At 43.6% G+C, this 19,778-nt stretch overlaps 3 protein-coding genes and 1 long non-coding RNA gene across 13 annotated transcripts; 2 read left to right on the top strand and 2 right to left on the bottom strand.

The window, feature by feature from the left end:
- Positions 1–1,507: 1,507 nt before the first annotated feature.
- On the bottom strand, positions 1,508–11,545 carry LOC108159251 (NAD kinase). Of its 5 annotated transcripts, XM_017292373.2 has the most exons (5): positions 8,034–8,123; positions 5,894–6,302; positions 2,952–3,329; positions 2,225–2,888; positions 1,508–2,164 (listed from the first exon to the last, which is right to left on the bottom strand). In XM_017292373.2, the coding sequence occupies exons 2-5, from the start codon at positions 6,214–6,216 to the stop codon at positions 1,856–1,858; spliced, it is 1,674 nt and encodes a 557-aa protein (XP_017147862.1). In that variant the 5' UTR covers positions 6,217–6,302; positions 8,034–8,123; the 3' UTR covers positions 1,508–1,855. The 5 variants fall into 5 exon arrangements, with proteins under 5 accessions (XP_017147862.1, XP_017147865.1, XP_017147863.1 ...); XM_017292376.2 differs by lacking the exons at positions 5,894–6,302; positions 8,034–8,123 and adding an exon at positions 11,397–11,545; XM_017292374.2 differs by lacking the exons at positions 5,894–6,302; positions 8,034–8,123 and adding an exon at positions 8,731–9,001.
- LOC117187691 lies at positions 7,761–8,831 on the top strand. Of its 3 annotated transcripts, none has more exons than XR_004472324.1 (4): positions 7,761–7,986; positions 8,065–8,291; positions 8,347–8,679; positions 8,740–8,831. It is a non-coding gene; the product is annotated as an uncharacterized LOC117187691 (long non-coding RNA). The 3 variants fall into 3 exon arrangements; XR_004472323.1 differs by having other exon boundaries at positions 7,762–7,986; positions 8,065–8,505; positions 8,559–8,679; XR_004472322.1 differs by having other exon boundaries at positions 8,065–8,679.
- Positions 11,546–12,272: 727 nt separating the features above from the next.
- LOC108159253 (NAD kinase-like) lies at positions 12,273–17,904 on the bottom strand. 4 transcript variants are annotated; one of them, XM_017292383.2, is made up of 4 exons: positions 17,711–17,904; positions 13,440–13,757; positions 12,804–13,377; positions 12,273–12,744 (listed from the first exon to the last, which is right to left on the bottom strand). In XM_017292383.2, exons 1-4 carry the CDS (start codon positions 17,887–17,889, stop codon positions 12,457–12,459), a joined length of 1,359 nt encoding a protein of 452 aa, XP_017147872.1. In that variant the 5' UTR covers positions 17,890–17,904; the 3' UTR covers positions 12,273–12,456. The 4 variants fall into 4 exon arrangements, with proteins under 4 accessions (XP_017147872.1, XP_017147869.1, XP_017147868.1 ...); XM_017292380.2 differs by lacking the exon at positions 17,711–17,904 and adding an exon at positions 15,723–16,076; XM_017292379.2 differs by lacking the exon at positions 17,711–17,904 and adding an exon at positions 14,555–15,265.
- Positions 17,905–18,395: 491 nt separating this feature from the next.
- On the top strand, positions 18,396–19,651 carry LOC108159255 (grpE protein homolog, mitochondrial). The gene is made up of 3 exons (XM_017292385.2): positions 18,396–18,569; positions 18,663–18,999; positions 19,061–19,651. Exons 1-3 carry the CDS (start codon positions 18,484–18,486, stop codon positions 19,319–19,321), a joined length of 684 nt encoding a protein of 227 aa, XP_017147874.1. The 5' UTR covers positions 18,396–18,483; the 3' UTR covers positions 19,322–19,651.
- The last annotated feature ends 127 nt before the right edge of the window (positions 19,652–19,778 follow it).

The raw sequence follows: 19,778 nt of genomic DNA, 5'->3' as shown, positions 1-19,778 counted from the left end.
CGTGCCACATCATCGTCATCTTCAGTTCCAGCTTCGACTTCGGCTGCTGCTTTGGCATAGTTGGGTTTGGTTTTAGCCTTTCCCCTTGGCATTTGTCTTAGTCCCCCAGCATGAGCACGACTTCATTAAGAAATTCCGCAAATATTTTGAAATATTATTGCGGCAAAAGGAAATGGCACTGACAATGCTGCATTGAAGGAAGGAAAGGAAGGGTTTTCGGTGTTGGCTTTCAGTGAAAGTAAAGTTGTTGATCGATTGGTTAAAGATTCAGAAAAGAATTCAAGAGGTTGCATTTGTAAAGAATGTATCTTTTATTTAATTCTTTGTTGAATTAATTCTTATTCTGCTCTCTCTTTTCTCAGCTCAAATCCGCAACTATGAAGCTTTACATTTGACCCGATTAAGTGGGTTTAAAGAGGATAAAGAATACGAATAAAAGAAAAATTAATTGAATATATACGCTTGATGCCATTTATTTAATTCGTCAGACAAGGACCTCCCCCCTCATCCTGAGGCACGAGTTCGGAAGACGAGGCCTGCGCAATGCTGGATTCACGGGGCGTGTCCGAAGTCCACCAATCGGATGGGTCGGATAATACGCAATGCGTTTATCCGCCAGTAAGATGTATGGGACACGAAGCGGAAGGATGCTGAGGTCCTTGCTCGGCTCTACTTGTTGCACGCCATGTGCGGCAGGGGGAGAGCCGCTGGAAAAGCGTGAAAATTGATAATAAACGCACTTGGCACGTACACACGCACCCGGAAAGGTGGAGAGAGAGGCAACGGCAGGGAACATAGAACACTTCTAGCCACATTTATGGCAGTTGGCTTTCCTTTTATGCTTTTGATTTATGGCGCGGCTCTTGCACTTAAACAATTGTCGCATAAGGGCTTGCGGCCAGTACCAGGAGCAGGGGCAGGGACAGTTCGGCAATAATCATGTTAAAACCATTTACAATTCGAGCTCCACAATGGGTTCCAACGAACCGGAAGTGGTCAACTTTTGAGCGCTGTCCCCCCGGAGGAGTTTTCAATAGTAGCTATGGCACATAGCCGAGTAGAATATTTACCATCCGCAGAAACGTCCACATTCAAATGAGATGTAGGCAAAAGAACAAACCATTTCTGGAAGCTTTGGTAACGATAAATCTTATGAATTATATGGATTAGATCCAGTATAGTACTCGTAGCTAAAAGGATTGTGATTCTACCAAAACAAGATTTCAAATCAAAGTTAAGACCTCTTGAACCATTTCCTCTCAATGGGCTTGTGAATGATAAAAATCATAGGGGTGGACACTCCTTCCTTTGGTCCCTTCAATTCATCCATCATCCAGAGACTGTTCGTACCTAAGCACCGCACTTACTCGAACTCTTTAAGTGCTTTTTCACGAGTCCATGTTGATTGCCTCTGTTCTGGTTTTATCCATTGCTCATCTAATTAATTGGACTTTTATTGTGCTGTTGCTTCAAAGAGTAAATTGGAGTGAAATGGATTTTGTGGCGCTTTGAGTTAATAATACAATTTTTATTACCTTCTTCGAATTGTACAGATAACGAGATTCTGCTTAAGTACGGAGAACTCGATGCCATCGCCGATTAAAGAGTAATAATTCAAACTTAAAAGCTATGCCAAAGCGGATTTGTTCACAAGCAACAACAGAAATTTTTCTAGCTTAAACAATTATTGCAATCATTTTCCATTAACATTTAAGCCTTCAACTCAACCAGGTGATTTATGTAGTTGCATATATACATATTTCAATATTACAATAGAGTATTTTCGCTACATTTCTTAGCTCCTGCTTTCAGGAAAACCCTATGAATTAGCTCTAGAACTAAGCTAATTGGGCCCTCAAGTATCCAGGGAAGAACCACTCGCATCGTAGATCTTCAGATTGTCAAACTCGTCGAGCGTGTCCTCCGATCCGGAGGCCGTCAGGTCCGACAGCTCATCGAGGCACTTCTGGCGCTTGCGCACATTCCAATGGAGTCCCTCGGCGAGTGAGTCGAACCAATCAGAGATCTGATCCTGAGAGCAAATGCTGGGAACGGGATAGATGGAGGTGGTCACCCGCAGGCTATCTCCATGATTCAGTTCCTGGTCGTTGCGTCCATCGAAGGAGACGCGCGAGGTGTTGCGGCTATCCGGCGATATGGATATCTAGGTACAAATAATGAGGCGATATTAGACGATCGAAAAGTGGATTCACTTAGGACTCACTCTCAGCTCCACTCCTGCTGGCACCACAATGGGCCTGAAGCTCAGCGAGTGCGGACAGATGGGAGTCACCAGTATGGCCGGCACGGAGGGATGGATCATGGAGGCACCAGCTGCTGCCGCATACGCTGTGCTCCCAGTCGGAGTCGACACAATCAGGCCATCGCCCTGAACAGAGGTGATGTACTTGCCATCCAAGAATATATCAATGTTGCTGAGATATGGCGACGGGCCACGATTGATAACCACCTCGTTGAGCACCAGGATGCTGTTGTTTGATGACATATGCGGGTTGCAGTAATTGTTATTGGCACCAGAGGATGCTCCATTGTTGAGCTCTATATATTTCAGGTAAGGATGATGACTTGGCTTCAGCAGGTTGCTGCCGGCTGGCTGGAGCGACTCCTTGCGGCGTTCGCCCTTGCGATGGATGGAGCAACGCAGGCGGCTGCGCAGGGTGAGGGCAGCGTGACCCTCCAGTACATTGGTCACCTGCTCCTGAAAGTTATCACACTGGAAGGGCGTAAGAAAGCCCAGTGAGCCCAGATAGAAGGCCATCACGGGCGGCACTGATTGCTGGAACAGCTGAGATGCGTACAGCAAGGTGCCGTCCCCTCCGAGGCAGACAATAAAGTCGATGCGATCGGTTAGATCATCGCGACCATCCCTGTAAGAGAGAAGCCAGTTAGAATTGAGCACCACCTGGGGTCCATTCCCATTTCAGACTCACTTGAATGTCACCAGCTTCTCGCGCAGCGCCAGAAAACGCTCACGCACGCCACAGTAGTCTCCGTGCACCTGTCGGAACTTGGCGCTCTCGTTCTCCAGCTTGACATCGTCCCGCAGCAGCTTATCCTCCAGCACGGCGGACTCAACCCACACGACCATGTGCTTCTCCTGCACCAGCCACTCCACCAGCTGGACAAACGGCAGGAGGACTTGAGAGTCCTTTTTCTTGATCACCAGCACTGTGAGCGGTGGCTTGTACCAGGTCAGGCGCTGGCTGGCCGGATCTTGAATCTGCATCACCATGGCGGAGTTTTTCATAATGCGTCCGCATGGTCCGAACTGCTGGAAGGGCGACGGGGCATTTAAGCTCCGGGTGCGCCTGAAAGGATATAGACAGAATACAGATATAGTGCCAGTTGGAGAGGAGATCCGGAGCTTGGGCGGAACCTCAAAATGCGCGGGTCGGGTGCCTGGGCTACTTGTTGCTTTTGTTCTTCCGCCTCCTCAACGGCTGCTGCTGCACTCAGAGAACCCTGACGTTGCAGGGTCGCCGCAAGTCGCAACTTTTGATGCTGCATTTGAAGATAAGTGTCTCTAGAGTGCCAATCTATCGATGGTCACGCCCTATTCCTCTCCAAAATTAGTAGTTTTCGATCTTATTTTGTGCGATTCCACACAAAGTAAACGCAAAACGATGAAAAACGAGAAAAAAAAAACTTGTTGGAATTTGTGCTTCGGCGGACGTTGTGGCTCGTGCGAAGGTTACAAAATCACTGGCCGGCCGATTTTTGTGTTCGAAAACAACAAAATAAAGGTATTCAACGTATTTATATATTTGTTTTCATTACAGCAACAACACCAGCAGCAGCGGATGAGGCAAGAGCTGCGCGGAGGGGGGGGACCCCAGCGCGAATAAACTTGTTGAATCTCTCAGGCGCAAACAAACAGGAATTGCACATGCTAACCGAGAGTGTTTGGGAGAGAGATAGTAGCAAGAGAGCCAGCCCAAGATGTATTAATATAAAGTGAGGCATTCTGAGAGTATAGTCCTCTGGAATCCATGGGGCTGGCCCTCTAAAAAGAGCAGTGTTCTGGTCAATTTTCCATAAACCGTCAAACGCTCCAGCCAATACGTGCCAACTGTGGGAATTGCATACATTCCATCTGCTCATGTACTGTCTCCGAGAGTGCGAGAGAGTGGCAAGGAGAATAGGAAACTAGAAGAGTGACTATGTCTCACCTCACCAAATATACACCATGCGCATGCTGAACTTTAAACGTTTCGTTTGACTCTTGAGTGGTGTGCGTCTGTGTGTGAGTGTGTGGGTGGGTTAGACCTCAAAGCATCGCATAATAACGGGTTTGATTGATGTGCTAATGCGAGCTGAGACATGTTTGCGCTGACTCATCCAGAGATGAGCGAATCGGGAACAGCCAGACAAAAGAGAGAGAGAGAGAGAGAGAGGAAGAGAGAGAGCCATAAGCTAGGCTATGCTAAACCGTAGAAGTAAATCTCACACAGTGGGACAGATAGATCTCGTTATCGCTTGAAATTTTAAAATAGTTAAAATCGTTCTACATTTTCTTTAATAAATTCCAAAAAAGTCAAGGATTCAATTTATTTTTATTTTTTCTGTAATTGAAAAAGTTGTATCCACTTTGCCCCTTTTTATTAATGTTTTATCGACTCATCCCCAACGAGCGAAGTCAGTGACGCACAATTTCTGATAAATTGCAGAACAAATAATGATCTTGTTTCGATAATTGTTTCAAAGGAAATTCACATTCATTCACCGGCTATCCAGTTGGCCAGCACTTACACGGCATTTTTCGCAGTGAACGCTCGTTAATTGCACTTGCTCGACCGCCAACGCCACTCGATTGGAACTAAACTGGAAGCCAAGTACGAACCGAACCCCAACCAAGTAACGAATATAATAGATATTGTAGGTACTATGTACTCGTACAGGAAAGAACTTCAACGACGACGTCAGCATGACAAAACTTAAGTTTGCAGCCATCGTTGAGTCGCTGTAAACCTTTCGAACACCTTGAATTCGTTTTCCATTTCCCTCGGGCATTAACGAGTCTATGGGTGGTATAATCGAATCCGAACCAGACAGGCCATGCAAATGCGGCTTGAACTGCCTGACCTGGCCGATGCAAACCTTTGGAACACGGCCCGCCGAAGTGGTCACGAGCAGCGTCAGTCACTAATTTTTTGTTTTTCTGAATATATTTTAATTTATTAATTTGTTGTTGTTTCATGAATCGCGCCAAGCACAAACTGGCACCGATTCACAAAAAGTTTAACTGGCACTCAGCCACGGCGTCGCGTCAGTGTCTCAGGTTCTTCAAAAAAAATCGTTCAAAAATAGTAGCTGAAGAGAAAACCTACACACATATCAGATAACCATAAATTAACAGACGGCGCCATCGTTATGCCAATAGACAAGGTGTTTAAAAACTTGTTTGTTTTTTGGCCAAAAATAATGAAAAAACGCGCTGCAAGCACTCAACTATGCAGAAAGGTCAAGGACTTCTAAAATTACTTCGATTTTAGATCAGTCCACTAAGATCTCTGCACATATCGACATTTTTGGTGATCATCATGCTGACATGTGAAAATCAATAAATTCTGATTATGCATACGTGATATTTACTTAAATTAGTTGCTTTTTTCTATCTGAGTAAACAATTGATAAGCAAAGCGCCTGAATGCACACAACGCCTTTTACGCCTTAGTCGACCCGATAGGGCCAATGACAAGGCAATACTTGATTAGAGAGCCACCAGCCGCCTCTCCTATCAGAGCATGCTCCGAACAAATGTCCGATGTCCTGATAACATTGCCACAATTGTTTTTTGGGCTGTTGCCCGACGTTCAGGGTTATCGAATCGCTTACGACGGAATGGGATGGGTTCGAACAGCGAAGTACTTACGGCCAGGTGCCACTACGCCTGCGTCGGGTTGATGAATCAAAGTAGCCATCGTCATGCTCGTCCTCGGACTTGGTCAGCTGGCTATTCTGATTACTGGCCGTGTTTGTTGTGGATTCGCCTTGTTCCCTGGGCTTGGAACTCGCCTGGTTTGCTTTGTGCTGGATGATTCTTTGCCGCTTAAGGGAGGCATTATGCCGCACCAGTAGATCATTGTATTGGGTCTGCTGATGGGCTGTGCCGCTCCAGGCCAGCTTATAACTGAAGCGCTCCTCCAGACGATGCTGGTGCAGGGTTGCCAGATCAATGTCCGAAAGGCACGTCATATCACTTTACGATTCACACAGATTTGTCGTCAAACAATCAATTAATCAACGTTTTGTTCTAACACATTTTTGTTTGGTTCAATCAACTGAAAAGCACTGGAATATTAGTTCCCATTTCATTTCACTTCACATTTCTGGGTCCCAACTCGCCCAAAACGTCCCTGAGCTGGGCAAAACGGTAAACAACATCGACCTTGCTCCCCTTATTGTAAAGGCGTTAACAGTTTTTGTTAACCAAATAACCAGAAACACGCACGAACACAAGAATGCACCACCCATTTTTTATGATAAAGAGTGATATCGGTGGTCTTCAGCCTTTGCCGCGTGGGTAAAAGTTGATAAACAAAAAAAAAACGATCCGACTTTAAATACGTCTGGATTTAGTATAGTATCTAACCGGTTTCCGTTTATTTGGAAATTTGTGCAAAATAAATTTGTTATTGGCCATAAAATAGTTGTTTATTCATTAATTTTTTTGGTCAACATAACGGACTTTGCGTAGTTCCGGCTTTGACGTCAACAAAGAGCTATCAAAAAGAGCCAGAGAGAAAGAGAGAGGACTGCAGAGTGGGGGAGATGAAAGGGCCAAGGCTTAATGCGTCATTAGCCAGCTTCCGTTCAAGCATAAGAGGGATGGAAGCAACGTACTTGGCCAACATTTATAGCTGGGCTAAGCCCAAAAAGCATGTCAAGTATACATTAATTTGCAGTCTGTACCTTGCACAAGCTAAATTTAAAACTACAGCACTCATGTAGTTATGTATTTAGCGAAACATATGAACACAATTAATCATATTTGAGGCTTTTTTTTTGGTCACAGCGTTGGTCAAAGACCTTTTAATAGGGAAAACTCGAAAAAACATTCACTTAGTCCACAATTAAATTGTTATAAAGCTCACAGCCCACTTGGGCATAACAGTATCGCGGGCCATTAGTCTGGAAATCGTGACCTGTGTGTACAAAGATAATTTTCGGTCTCTTTTAGAGTGCCTCATTAACAGTTCATTAACAGAGGTCGATTCTCTTGAGTGGACATGGAAGGTCAAATTTCTACGCAAGATATACATATATGTATAAGTCTTCCCTCAGCTTGGCTTAAACTGATTTTGAATTTTACGAATGAATCCGAATCTGATGGAAATCTTTTGTATGGAAGTAGTTGATTACGTAAAAGATTGCATCACAAGAATCAAATCATTAAAAAAATAACATTCAATTTAATTAGTGGATCGCGTGATCCATAGTTCCCTTTGTCTTCTACTCGTACTGCCACCAGGAAGCAAAAAGTAAATTATTACAAATCATTGAAATTGCTTGTGTAAAATAAACAAAGGAGACAAGGCACACCCTCTACTTAGAGCTGACAAAATACATATGTACATAGACGAGTGCATAAAGCGAATTTTAAGTGATTTATTGCACAAAGAAAATCGAAATTAATTAATCAACTGAAAGAGCCAAGCCAGCAACAAAATGCGCACTACTAGTAATTAAGATTAGTAATTATCATTGACAAGATCGAACACGAAGGAACCCCCCCCCCCCCCCCCCTTTATTAGACACAACGTGCCGGCATATAACGCTACGCTGATAATGAAGCCTTTCGTAAACAGCAGGCACATGGGTACAACTGAATAGAAACCACAATGCAAAGATAGTGTCGTGTCGATTGTTCTGGTAGGAGATTAATGTATAGGGGTCGGTCTGTTGGCCTACAGAAAGAAACCGAAAGTGGGACGGGACTGAAACTGGGACTGACCCACAGAAATGGTAAGCCAAGTTTTGGGGCTAGACAACCAACAAATTACTCTAATTACACGTTATATAATTGTTATATTTTCTTTTAAGCACAAAACGAGGCGCGAATCGGAGCCGAAGAGACAGGGGCGGGTAGCTTTAAAGCTGACCAGCGCCACCAGGTAAACGACCGAAACGAAACAGATCGCTGGACGTTCAAATCGCGCGAGCTCTGAGGGTGATCGTGCCAACGAGATCGGTGGAGAGAGAGAGAGCGCAGCGCGAACACGACCGTGCTGTCCAGTCAATATGCGAAACCGAACTGAGACGCTAAAAAGGTGATTAAATTGTAAATGTTTCGTGCGATTCCGATTTTAAAATAAAAGTATAAAGTATATGATCGCTGGGGCAAGAGCTGAGCGCAAGTGCCACGCGACTGATCGAGTGCCTGGTGCATGGTCTATTCGTAAGGTGAGGCATTGGCCAGTTGCTACTCCATCATCTATAATAAAACTCACTCACTAAACCCTTGACTGAGACACAAATATACAGGTGCGCTCTGTAGACTTACTGTTATATAAACTCAATAATAAACTCATTAACAGGGCAATAACAGTGGCAGACAGACAGTTTACAGTCGCTTAACAAAGGCTTTGTTTGCAGACTGTGGATTGCCAGACCACTTCAAAACGAAACATTTTGGCAAACACACTAATTGATTAACAGGTAAATGGCAAGTGCACTACAGTATTGTAGCAAAAACATAGGTCCACTTACCACCACCAGCGCATTTCCGCATCGCTGCCGGCCCCCCCATTGGTGGGACCTGGGGCGGAGGAGGCCGCGGCACTGCTGAGACGACCACTGTTTACATGCAGCAGGTGGTTCTCATGATCGTCGTAGTAGGAGCCACCGCCGCCGTTGGAATTGTTTGACCCAACTCCCCCCGAAGCCATGGAATTGGCCTTTGGCACTGTTTGAGCTGGCGAGGCGGCTGCAGACATCATAATGTGGTACGAGGACGTCATGCTGGTCAAATCACTTGTTCCGTCCTGCGCATGTATGAGTGGGAGGTGTATACAAATACGACCCACGTCGAAGGCTCGGGTTTGACCTACAAACGCGAAGCACCCGCCTGGCTCCTGTCTTTTGTTTTAGACTTTGCACAGGCCCGCCTAAGCTGCTGTCCTTCTCGGAAAGATTTGCTGCAGCTTCTCCACACTGCCCTGCCCCTTATTATTGTTGCACAAAGAATTTTTTGGCATTTGCCTCTTTGGTCTCTTCTTTGGCCGCAAACAATTCGAGATGAACTTAGGGCCACATTGGAGCTTGCGGGGCAGTTATCACAGGCCAGTCAGTTGTCGGCCATTGTTAACACACACAAATTTAAAGACGTAAGGCAACAATGAAAACAAGGCAAACAACAATAAACAATTATTGCTTTTGCGATACGTCACAGTTTCAAAATATACCGAAATATACCGACGAATTATTTGTATTCAAATTCCACCACATTCTTGGCTTTTGATATTCGGTTGAATATTGCTAGATAGCTAGAACCCTCAGCGCTAAACTCATAATTTTATCCGATTTATTAATCAGTTCCCTACAATTATACTTAATTTAAAGTACCCATCTTTATTGAATTGTTTGTAAAATTAGGTTTAACAAAAAAGGTCAATGCAAATTTGCAGTAAATTAATGTTTGAACATGGTAACTACGCATTTGCTACGTATTAACTACATTTGTATGTAATTATCAAGAGCGACACATGAAAGGGAAGGTGTACATTTGAAATTTTTGGCCGTTTTTTTCATATAAGTGGAAGTGCCAGTGCCGGTATCCATTTTTTGACATTCATTTTTCCCATTTTGGAAAATGTTGATGCCAAACGATCAGGATTTCGATCACGAATTAGTAATCGATCTGCCCTGGGACATGTCTCTAAATTGCATTTCTACACGACTTCTACACTTGGGGCATTGGACAAGAGGGTGAGTCCATATCGCGTCTTCGGAAATACTGGAAAATACTACAAAATGATATAATTTTAGCCCCTCTATTTAAGCAGGTAAACAACTAATTATACCACGAAAAATAATACTGTTTGAAAATTCATCATGTAGATCCACCCTCTCTACTTACAAAAACCACACGATATCTTTCACCTGAACTGCACTTAAATTCTTCAAGTTACAGTTTCGTGGAGTGTTTTTTAGTATCCACTGGTCGACAATGGGTTAATTCGGTTGAATGTTGCCTGCAAGCACTAACCATACAGTATGTATACATATATAAACATGTATACATATATACATATATGTATACTGTATGGTTAGTGCTGAAAGCTAGGACCAGTGCTGCCGGCCTAGCATATTTCAGGCTAGATCTACTTTTTTAGAAGTGGACTAGCTTATAAAATTAGAAAATTATATAAGCTGTTCAGCATATTTCGAAAATAAATTCAGCATACTTTTGTTTTAAATGTAAATTTTCTGGATTTTTTGTTGAACAAAAATTTTCCGATCTCGTTTTTTATGCAACATTTTGGTTCTGTTAAATTTCAGACTACCCTATAATTTTTAAGTTCTTAAGAAGCCCTAGCTGAAGCTGTATATATTTATAGCTAGTATAACAAAATCACTAATACCACAAAATGTTATATTTTTGGGGTGTATTTAGTTTTAGTTTATTTTTTTTTTTCGGTTTTAGCCACTTTTTACTCTTATATTATATTATTATATATATGACACTTATATTGACTCTGAAAACCTGGTGGCACTGGCTAGGACCCTCAGCTCTCTCTAATTTTATACGATTACAGAATCAATTTTCTAAGAGATTGGCTAATTTTAGAGACTGGATTCCTTTTTGTTGTATTAATATAAAATAAGGTTTAAACCACTAAGGCCAAAGCATAAAACGTAAAATTGTACGGAATGTACGGAAACGTAAGTGTGTTGGATAATCTCTAGAGCTACGCGCCAAGTGAATTGTTTGAAAGTAAATGAGATGACTGGCAACGATATAAATGCAATAAATGATGCAGATGGGAAAAGGATGTTTCTATACGGCATACCATTATAATGGAAATTTAGGTCGACGGTGGTACCACATGTGCGAATTGTGCGGCCTACAGCACATTCAACTTGCTATAGGCTGCCTCTTTATTCAAACTATACTATATTGTGTGTATATAAAAATCGGAATATATATGCATAGGCGAAACAACGCCGAATCTGAAAGAGAAATAACTGCATCTTTAGACCAAATACTTGGTTGTGGTGCTTATTTCTGTACAGCATGACTTAACAGTCTGTTAAGCAGTCTGCTCAAGAGCATGTCAAGAAGCTCATTGATGTAGCACTAGCAGTTACTATTTGAAAACAGAGAAGCACTGCCTTGTTCAAGGACATTTTGGGATTGTGGCACATTTTCTTACCGAAACTGTGTACGCTTGTCCAGTAAATTACCAGCCAGCGTTCTTCTCAACGACGTGGGGGAGCCTAAGGGCTGTGTCGCCTCCACGTTGACCATTTGTCGGGCACGCTGCATATCTTCTGGATTCATTTTCCCAAATTCTAACTGCAAACTGACACAACACACAACCGCACGCTGGAAACGCTCAGAGTCGACTGTTGGGAGATTTTGTGAATCTCATATGACTAGATAAGCACGCTCCGCACACCTGCCGCACGCACACGCCGACAGATTCGCACACCTTGAATTCAGCTCACAAAAAAGGCAAAAACACATCGCACATCACGAACAATGGCAAAAAATCTTTGCCGTGTAATGCCTCGCTTGTACGGCCTGAGGGCGCGTCTGGCGAACAGTCGTCTTACTTACGCGATGGCGGCTTCACTTTCAATTCGCATTTTCTATGTAAATAAGCGCAAACAAATTTTTTTGACAGCCCCAAGTGCGTATCAGTGGTGCCAGCAAATAAAGCAAGCACGGCCAGCAGCCGCGTACGAGCCAGGCACGAGGTGAGCAAGATGCAACAAGTGGCCAGACGCCAGAGAGACGGGGCTCAAAACGAGTCTATATACGAAATATCTAACAACTATAAAGCTAAACTACAGAATTTACTCATATGTACATTCAGTTGATTGGAAAAAGGCAAGGCAATGCTCGTTGCGGGTGTGTTTCTGTAACAATGAAATCGGTATTACCTCTCTACAAAGATTTGACAGTTTTTGTGTTCCTCTTCCAAATGAACAGTATTGCACGTAGGTAAATATACAAAACGTTGCAAAAAACCTTAATGATCAAAGAACTACAAGAGCAAAGTTTGCCAATCAATTGGCTCAGCTCATAATATTGTAAATACGAGTATAATTGGCAAATATGCAAATTCTACCAAATTACAGACTATGAAACGATTTTAAACATATTCGAATTACATTGAAGCGATTGCAAAGACTCGACTAAAACTAAAAGCCTGCCGTGAAGCTTAGCCCACGAATACAATTGCCAGCAGCGACTTACATACATACGTACTAAATATCATACAATTTCATATTTTCCATCTCGTCCAGCGTGTCCTCGGAGCCAGATGCCGTCAGATCCGACAACTCGTCGAGGCACTTCTGACGCTTGCGCACATTCCAATGGAGTCCATCGGCGAGGGATGCAAACCAATCGGATATCTGATCCTGGGCACATATACAGGGAACAGGATAAATGGAGGTGGTCACACGCAGGCTGTCGCCATGGAACAGCTCCTGACGGTTGCGTCCATCGAATGAGACCCACGAAGTATTGCGACTTTCAGGCGAAACGGAGACCTACGGGGAATAGTGGATCAAATACAAATAGTACCATTGAAAGGGAACTATTTACACACCTTCAGTTCCACTCCCGCCGGCACCACAATGGGCCTGAAGCTCAGAGAGTGCGGGCAAATGGGAGTCACCATAATGGCTGGCACAGAGGGATGGATCATGGAGGCACCAGCTGCTGCCGCATACGCTGTGCTCCCAGTGGGAGTTGAAACAATCAGGCCATCGCCCTGCACGGAGGTGATGTACTTGCCATCGAGGAACAAATCAATATTGCTGAGATAGGGCGACGGTCCACGATCAATGACCACCTCGTTTAGCACGAGGATGCTGTTGGCGGCAGGTCTTGCATCTGCGTTGGCCTCCACTTTGGCCTCCTGCCGTTTGTCACCCTTGCGATGCATCACACAGCGAAGGCGGCTGCGCAGCGTGAGTGCAGCATGACCCTCCAAGACGCTGGTGAGCTGCTCTTCGAAATTGTCGAATCGAAAGGGTGTGAGAAAGCCCAATGATCCCAAGTGGAATGCCATCACAGGCGGCACTGATTGCTGGAACAGCTGGGAGGCGTACAGCAAGGTGCCGTCCCCTCCGAGGCAGACAATAAAGTCGATGCGATCGGTTAGATCATCGCGCCCATCCCTGTCGGGCAGAAAAAAGAAATTGGAATTCATTGATTTTGATGCGTACTCATGTAGACTCACTTGAAAGTGACCAACTTTTCCCTGATGGACTTGAACTTGACATCCTCATTAAGGTGGGCATCCTCCAGCACCGCCGACTCCACCCACACCACCATGTTCTTTTCCTGCAACAGCCAGTCCACCAGCTGGACAAACGGCGCCAGCACCGACGCATCGCTGACCTTCTTGATCACTAGGACTGTGAGCGGTGGCTTGTACCAGGTCAGGCGCTGGCTGGCCGGATCCTGAATCTGCATCACCATGGCGGAGTTTTTCATAATGCGTCCGCATGGTCCGAACTGCTGGAATGGCGACGGGGCATTCAAGCTGCGCGTTCGCCTAGAATGGTAAGTGAAAATGTTTTAATATTTTATGATTATAAAAATAAACAATAAATCTAAGCCCAGACCTAAAAATGCGATGTGCTCTGAGCACTTTTTCCCTTGGATCTCCCCGAATGCAGTTGTTGTTGCAATCGTTGTCTTGCTCCCAGCCCAAGTTATTAAACTCCTCAATGCTCAGAGAGCTATGCTGGGGAAACAATGACCCTGAAGTCACCGACTGATCCGCTTTCATTGGAAACATGCTGCAATTCATGTACTATTTAACTATGTATTATTAAATTTTAATAACTTTTGAAAGCGTTCTCTGAACTTTTCAAGGCAATGGCTAATCTTACAAAACGGTTTATGGACTTGAATGCAAATGGAGGTTTTAAAGAAGCCAGAGCGAAAGAAGAGAGAGAGAGAGATCTCACTCTCGTGCTGTCGGAGAGTGCTTTCTTGTGCTAACGAATAAGTAAAGAAGAGATCAAAATAATCCGATTTACTGTTGATAAGCTTTTTGGTAGAATAGAACCAGTCACAAAACAGACCTTCCTTTATGCTGCAATCGAAACACTAGCCGAATTTTGATATTCGTCGTAAAAAAATTCCTCTTGAGATGATATTCCAATCAAACAAGTGTTTTTCTTCAAAACTTTGCGAAATTCCACGTCGTGCGTGCCGTGCCTCGATCGAAAACAGTTTCAGTGCATCCCAAGAACTGATTCATATTACATATTCTAATTTATGAAGCCGATCCACTCTTTACACACAGCGTAATTTAATCGACTAGGAAATGGGTGCTGGACTTACGGCCATGTGCCGGAGCGTTGCCGTTGCATACCTGACGCAAAGCAGTTGTTGTCCAGATCAGATTTATCGGCGCCGCCAGACGAGCCAAATGCATCCAGGCTATTGCCATTCAAATCTCTTTGGACTTTACTCGGGTCTGTGTCTGGTTTATGCAGACTACGCTCCAGGCAACGTCGCGTCATGGCATTGAACCCATCCTGGTGATGATGATAGTCCGAATAATTTGCCAGGCCATAGTGCCAGCGCTGCTTAAGCCGATGCTCATGGAGGGTCGCCAAATCAATGTCCGAGAGACAGGCCATATCTGGGAGACAACCGACGAGTAACGATTTTGGGACTGCAGTTTTGTATGTGCGAGTATTTTGGAATGCAGTCAGACCGCCTCGAGTTCTTTTAAAGGGCCCAAGGTTAAATTTGTTTTCAAAATGGAATTCGTTTCGAAAATATCACGCCCACGCAGACAAACAAAAGTATTCACGTGTATGATTGATGAGACACCAAAATATTGTATGCCCTGAAGTGTGTCAACGCTTGTACACCACCGAGGAGAGATAATGGGTAAAGTTAAACAGAAAAAGAGAAAGTGTTTTATCAGCGTTGGAAAAACGGGTAATCAGAAATGCATTTAGGCGATGATTTGAAACGAAATTCGCTTGCTTGGTCTTTTGTTTTTCGTTGTCACGGTGACACTTTTCTTCCGAGTTTTCTCTTGATTACTTCACACAGCTGGCCGGAAAAATTGACGCAATAGCCACTAGAGCAGAGGCAACACCGGGCGATCGCGTTGTCGAGCGACAACTGAAAAACTGCTGCACAGGGTTTGGTTTGGGTTGTTTGTCTCATGAAAAGCCAGGGCAGCGCTCGAAACAGCTGATGGCAGGGCAGTGTGCGTTTCGTGAGCGCATGCGTGGAGGCGGCCTTGGCTAGCAATTAATCAATTGATAACGAAGCCGCTGCTGTGGTACGAATCAATTTCCAAAATTAGAACGAACGTGAATGAATCAAATCAAAAATATAACCAAAGAAACACTTTCCAATTTGGAGGGAACTTGAATCAACAAATACATTAAGGAGGGGGACTTGGCTGGGCAGTTCAAGACCGCACAATCAACTTAGATAAGAACCGTGTGGAGAAGCATGCAAATGTAGGCAGATGATAAGGCCTTACCACAACCAGCTGCTGGTCATATGCCCCCCACCCAGGCCGGGCGCCGAAGAAGCCGCCTCCAAAGTTGCTAGGGCTGGGTCTGCGGCATGCAACAGATGAACCTCGCCCTCCCCATCCACAGCGTCTGCAATGGGGCATGGGCATGGCAGTGTCTGCTTTGGACTGTCCCCCGCCGCTGCTGGCGTCAGTGGGGCGGACATCTTCTTTGGCCGCAAGCGATTCGAGATGAATTTAGGTCCACATTGGTGCTTGCGAAGCAGATATCACAGGTCAGTTGTCGGCAATAACAATTGTTTCAAACATTAAAACACAAAAATTTAAAGACGTAAGACATTGTTTATTGCAATTATACGTCAGTTTCAAAATATACCAAAATATACTGACGAATTGTTTGTATTAAGATTCCATCTTATTCCTTGATTTTGATATTCGGTTGAATATTACTAGCTAGCTAGGTCTCTCAGCGCTGAGCTCATAGTTTTATCCGATTGACGAATCGATTTCCTAAATGTCGCATTAATTTTGAGCACTCATCTTTATGTAATTGCGTCTAAAATAATGTTTAAATAAAAAAGGACAACAAAAAGTCCTTAATTTTACTTCGCAACTACGCGATTGTTACATATGAACTACATTTGTATGTAATTATCAAAAGCGACACTTGAAAGGGAAGGTGAACATTTAAAACATTTGTTTCATATAAGCCCCATGGCAGCGCCAGTGTGAAAAAACCTCCGTTATGCACGTTTTGACATGAATTTTTGAATTTTTGAAATAATTTAGATTTTGATGGCAAACGATCAGTTATTCGATCACGAATTAGTAATCGATGTGGCCTGGGACATGGCTATGAATGGCATTTCTACACGTTTTCTACATTGGGGCATTGGAAAAGAGGGCGCTTTCAAAAATACTGGAAACTACAAGCAAATACTGGAAAATACTATGAAAACTATAAACACTTGCAAGTTGTGTGAGCTAGACATGGTGGCAATATAACTATACAAATTAAGTATATATATATTGAAATATATTGAAGATATTGTTCAAATATACCATTATATACTGTTAATGTAGCTTTAACTCAATTTCGACGTTGAAATATGCAAAAAATATATAATATATGTACCGTATGTGGTCACCCTGTATGGTGCTTTCAGTTTTCGGTTAGAGAGAGCACTATGTCGATATATATTTTGCGATATAAACGGTTGTTTAAATAGACAACTACTAAATACCCTACCTATAAGATTGGGCTAAAAAATTGTGAAACTCTGCGAATTGAGTTAGACTATCTGTTTAGAATGGGTTGTGCTTGCATATAAAGTATTGGGCGTTAGTTTCGCAAGTTGTTGAATTAAATACAAATATACCTTTGCCGAGAGTGGTATAATTTTCTGGACTTTTGATTTTATAAAATTGAATAGATTTTCACATCAAAGTGAAAGAAATTAAGTGTCAATCGATAAAAAAAAAAAAAAAGTATATGGAACTCGGTTTTTATTGATTTTTAAGGTATATTGTCATGGTGGACCTTTTGTCGGAAATGCCCATATAATTATTTTGCTTTCTGTCAGTGACCCTATTTCGCGTACCTCGAATATCTAATATTTATAGGGAATTTCGTTTTAAGCATCTTCCCAATTTTAATATACATTTTTCTAAAAGCAGCAAAAACGTAAGTGCCTACGGAATGAAACAGTTTCTCGAAATGCTACGTATATTACTTGTAGGACAAAAAGTCAAAAGGCGCGCTTTTTAAACTCGAAATATATTATTGCTTATATTGGAGATGTATGTGTTATGATTGTATTTTCATTCACAAAAGTGGTTTCCATTCAGTTTTTTGACTAACTGAACGAAAGCTAAATTTAGCTCCGGATATATGCAAATTTACCGAGCACGTGAATTGGTTTTTTTTTTTGCCAAAATAAATGTATTAGCATCATTTTGTGTTTTTTGTATGTTTATGGATGGGCCCCACTCACCGAAATTGTTTACGCCTCTCACTCAGGTCTAAGACGCGCCTTCTCAAGGGCTGCGGAGAATTCCCCGGCGATGATGTCGTTGCCGCTGCTGCACCCTCGTCGTCGTCCTCCACGGACGTGGATGTGGAAATCAAATTGGCCACCATTTTGCGGGCCAGCTCCAGGTCCTCCTCACGCATTTCAAGCTCAAGTCGTTCTTACCGTGGACAACCGCACTGATTCGGTGCCGAAATGAAACTAAATGCCTTTTCACACCTGGTTTTCCAAAATATATACAATGCATGCGCATATGTAATAATGTTTGTACATTTTCGAGAGTAGAAGTTGAATAAGATGCTGAGCCCGCCCCACTCGTACTTTGAATTCATTAAGTGCTCCGGGCGGCAGCAGAAAGTGCCGGGAGCTGGGGCAATTTACATATTTAGAGCAACTTTTACAAACAAGCTATATTTTGGCGGCCTCCTGGGCGTGCACAGTCTGAAAGATTTATAAACTATGCGTAAATTAATTGCTCCCTACCCCCCAAGGCGTGCAGAGGTGAGACCAATAATAGATACCTGAAGGCAATGCTAATACAATCTTTGCATGAATTAGAGCGGTCCATAATTTGAACATTTCACCCACTGGCGCCATCTGGCGGGTTGTCCACACTGCGAAAATTTGGTATTGCTATCTTGGAGGATTTGGTCACTTTAAAAAGCACGCTGATTACAACCGAAAGAGAGGGGGTAATTTAATTTTTTTTAACAATTTAGCCACAAAATTCACTCAAAATGGCATCGAAAGCTGGACTATCCTTGCAAGTTTTTGCTCGCAGCTTGAGCCAGCTCAAAGCCGTAGTCAGTGCACGCAATTCAAGGTAAGTTTGCCGCATTCTTCCTCTTTTCTGTGACGTAATGAACGCACGTTCGTCTGCAACAACATCTTATCGCAATTTGTCCGGGTTCTATAGTTTCTTGCGTCAGGCCACCACAGCCCTGGCAAATGGACGCCCCTACAGCACTGAGAAGCAGCCGGAGGAAGCCGCTGCATCTGCCGCTGGAGCGGAACAAAAAGCCGTCTCACCGGAGGTTGATCGTCTCACGAAAGAGCTGGCCGACTCCAAGGAGCAGAAATCGGAACTGATGGACAAGTATAAGCGCGCCCTCGCTGAGAGCGAGAACATGCGTACGCGTCTGAACAAACAGATCAGTGATGCAAAGATCTTCGGCATCCAGAGCTTCTGCAAGGACCTGCTGGAGGTCGCCGACACACTCGGCCACGCCACACAGGCAGTGCCTAAGGACAAGGTATGACGTTTGCCCCATGGCATAGTAAAGTAATCGAGTCTAACCTGCGCCTCCTTTACAGCTGAGTAACAATGCTGATCTAAAGAGCCTGTACGAGGGTCTCACCATGACTCGCGCCTCATTGCTGCAGGTGTTCAAGCGTCACGGTCTGGAAGCTGTGGACCCACTCAACCAGAAGTTCGATCCCAATCTGCACGAGGCTCTGTTCCAGAAGGAGGACAAAACCGTTGAGGCCAACACCGTGGTGGAGGTTACCAAATTGGGCTACAAGCTACACGAGCGTTGCATACGCCCTGCCCTAGTGGGTGTATCGAAGTGTTGATAGCTGTGCCCGCCTCAGGGCATGCAAAGCATGTCCATATTTTGTGTGTCCCCCGCCCCCGAGCAAGAATCGTTTACATAGTCTACACAAGAGAAGTCTCCATTGTTTGCAATTTGTTTTATCCTGCAAAATTCCCGTACGTAAACCCTATGTAAATACAAATGATCCAAAATTCATGCGGATCGGATCGCTTGCGAATTTAAAATTCCTCTTAGTTGCTAAGTGATCGATGACTAGACTCAATGGCTACAGATTTTTACCACACGCGTAGCCATCGAGTGTTTCACTTTAAGGTTTAATTACGATAATAAAAACATGTTTTAGTTGAAAGAGTTCCGAGATTTTCTGGATATCGGGTGTCCATATGTATCCTTTTTTCCTTCGGTTTTTTTAGATTTTCTCAAACTCCCTCAGAAACCCGAAACGAACCCCTCTTGAAAAAAAATTCTTTTGTAAA

This window comes from Drosophila miranda, chromosome 3, assembly GCF_003369915.1.
Source record: "Drosophila miranda strain MSH22 chromosome 3, D.miranda_PacBio2.1, whole genome shotgun sequence".
In the NCBI taxonomy this organism is placed as follows: domain Eukaryota; kingdom Metazoa; phylum Arthropoda; class Insecta; order Diptera; family Drosophilidae; genus Drosophila; species Drosophila miranda.
The sequence above is the reverse complement of the archived record's forward strand: the minus strand, read 5'-3'. Positions and strand labels throughout refer to the sequence as shown.

What these genes read in the sequence shown, in the direction of transcription:
- LOC108159251 (XM_017292373.2), bottom strand. Translation starts at nt 6,216, where the DNA reads ATGACGTGCCTTTCGGACATTGATCTGGCAACCCTGCACCAGCATCGT. An exon ending in AGGCGTAGTGGCACCTGGCC is followed by an intron (nt 3,330 to 5,893) that starts GTAAGTACTTCG and finishes ATATCCTTTCAG; the next exon opens with GCGCACCCGGAGCTTAAATG. An exon ending in GAGAAGCTGGTGACATTCAA is followed by an intron (nt 2,889 to 2,951) that starts GTGAGTCTGAAA and finishes TCTCTCTTACAG; the next exon opens with GGATGGTCGCGATGATCTAA.
- LOC108159253 (XM_017292379.2), bottom strand. Translation starts at nt 14,856, where the DNA reads ATGGCCTGTCTCTCGGACATTGATTTGGCGACCCTCCATGAGCATCGG. An exon ending in CAACGCTCCGGCACATGGCC is followed by an intron (nt 13,758 to 14,554) that starts GTAAGTCCAGCA and finishes TTACCATTCTAG; the next exon opens with GCGAACGCGCAGCTTGAATG. An exon ending in GAAAAGTTGGTCACTTTCAA is followed by an intron (nt 13,378 to 13,439) that starts GTGAGTCTACAT and finishes TCTGCCCGACAG; the next exon opens with GGATGGGCGCGATGATCTAA.
- LOC108159255 (XM_017292385.2), top strand. Translation starts at nt 18,484, where the DNA reads ATGGCATCGAAAGCTGGACTATCCTTGCAAGTTTTTGCTCGCAGCTTG. An exon ending in GTCAGTGCACGCAATTCAAG is followed by an intron (nt 18,570 to 18,662) that starts GTAAGTTTGCCG and finishes CGGGTTCTATAG; the next exon opens with TTTCTTGCGTCAGGCCACCA. An exon ending in AGGCAGTGCCTAAGGACAAG is followed by an intron (nt 19,000 to 19,060) that starts GTATGACGTTTG and finishes CCTCCTTTACAG; the next exon opens with CTGAGTAACAATGCTGATCT.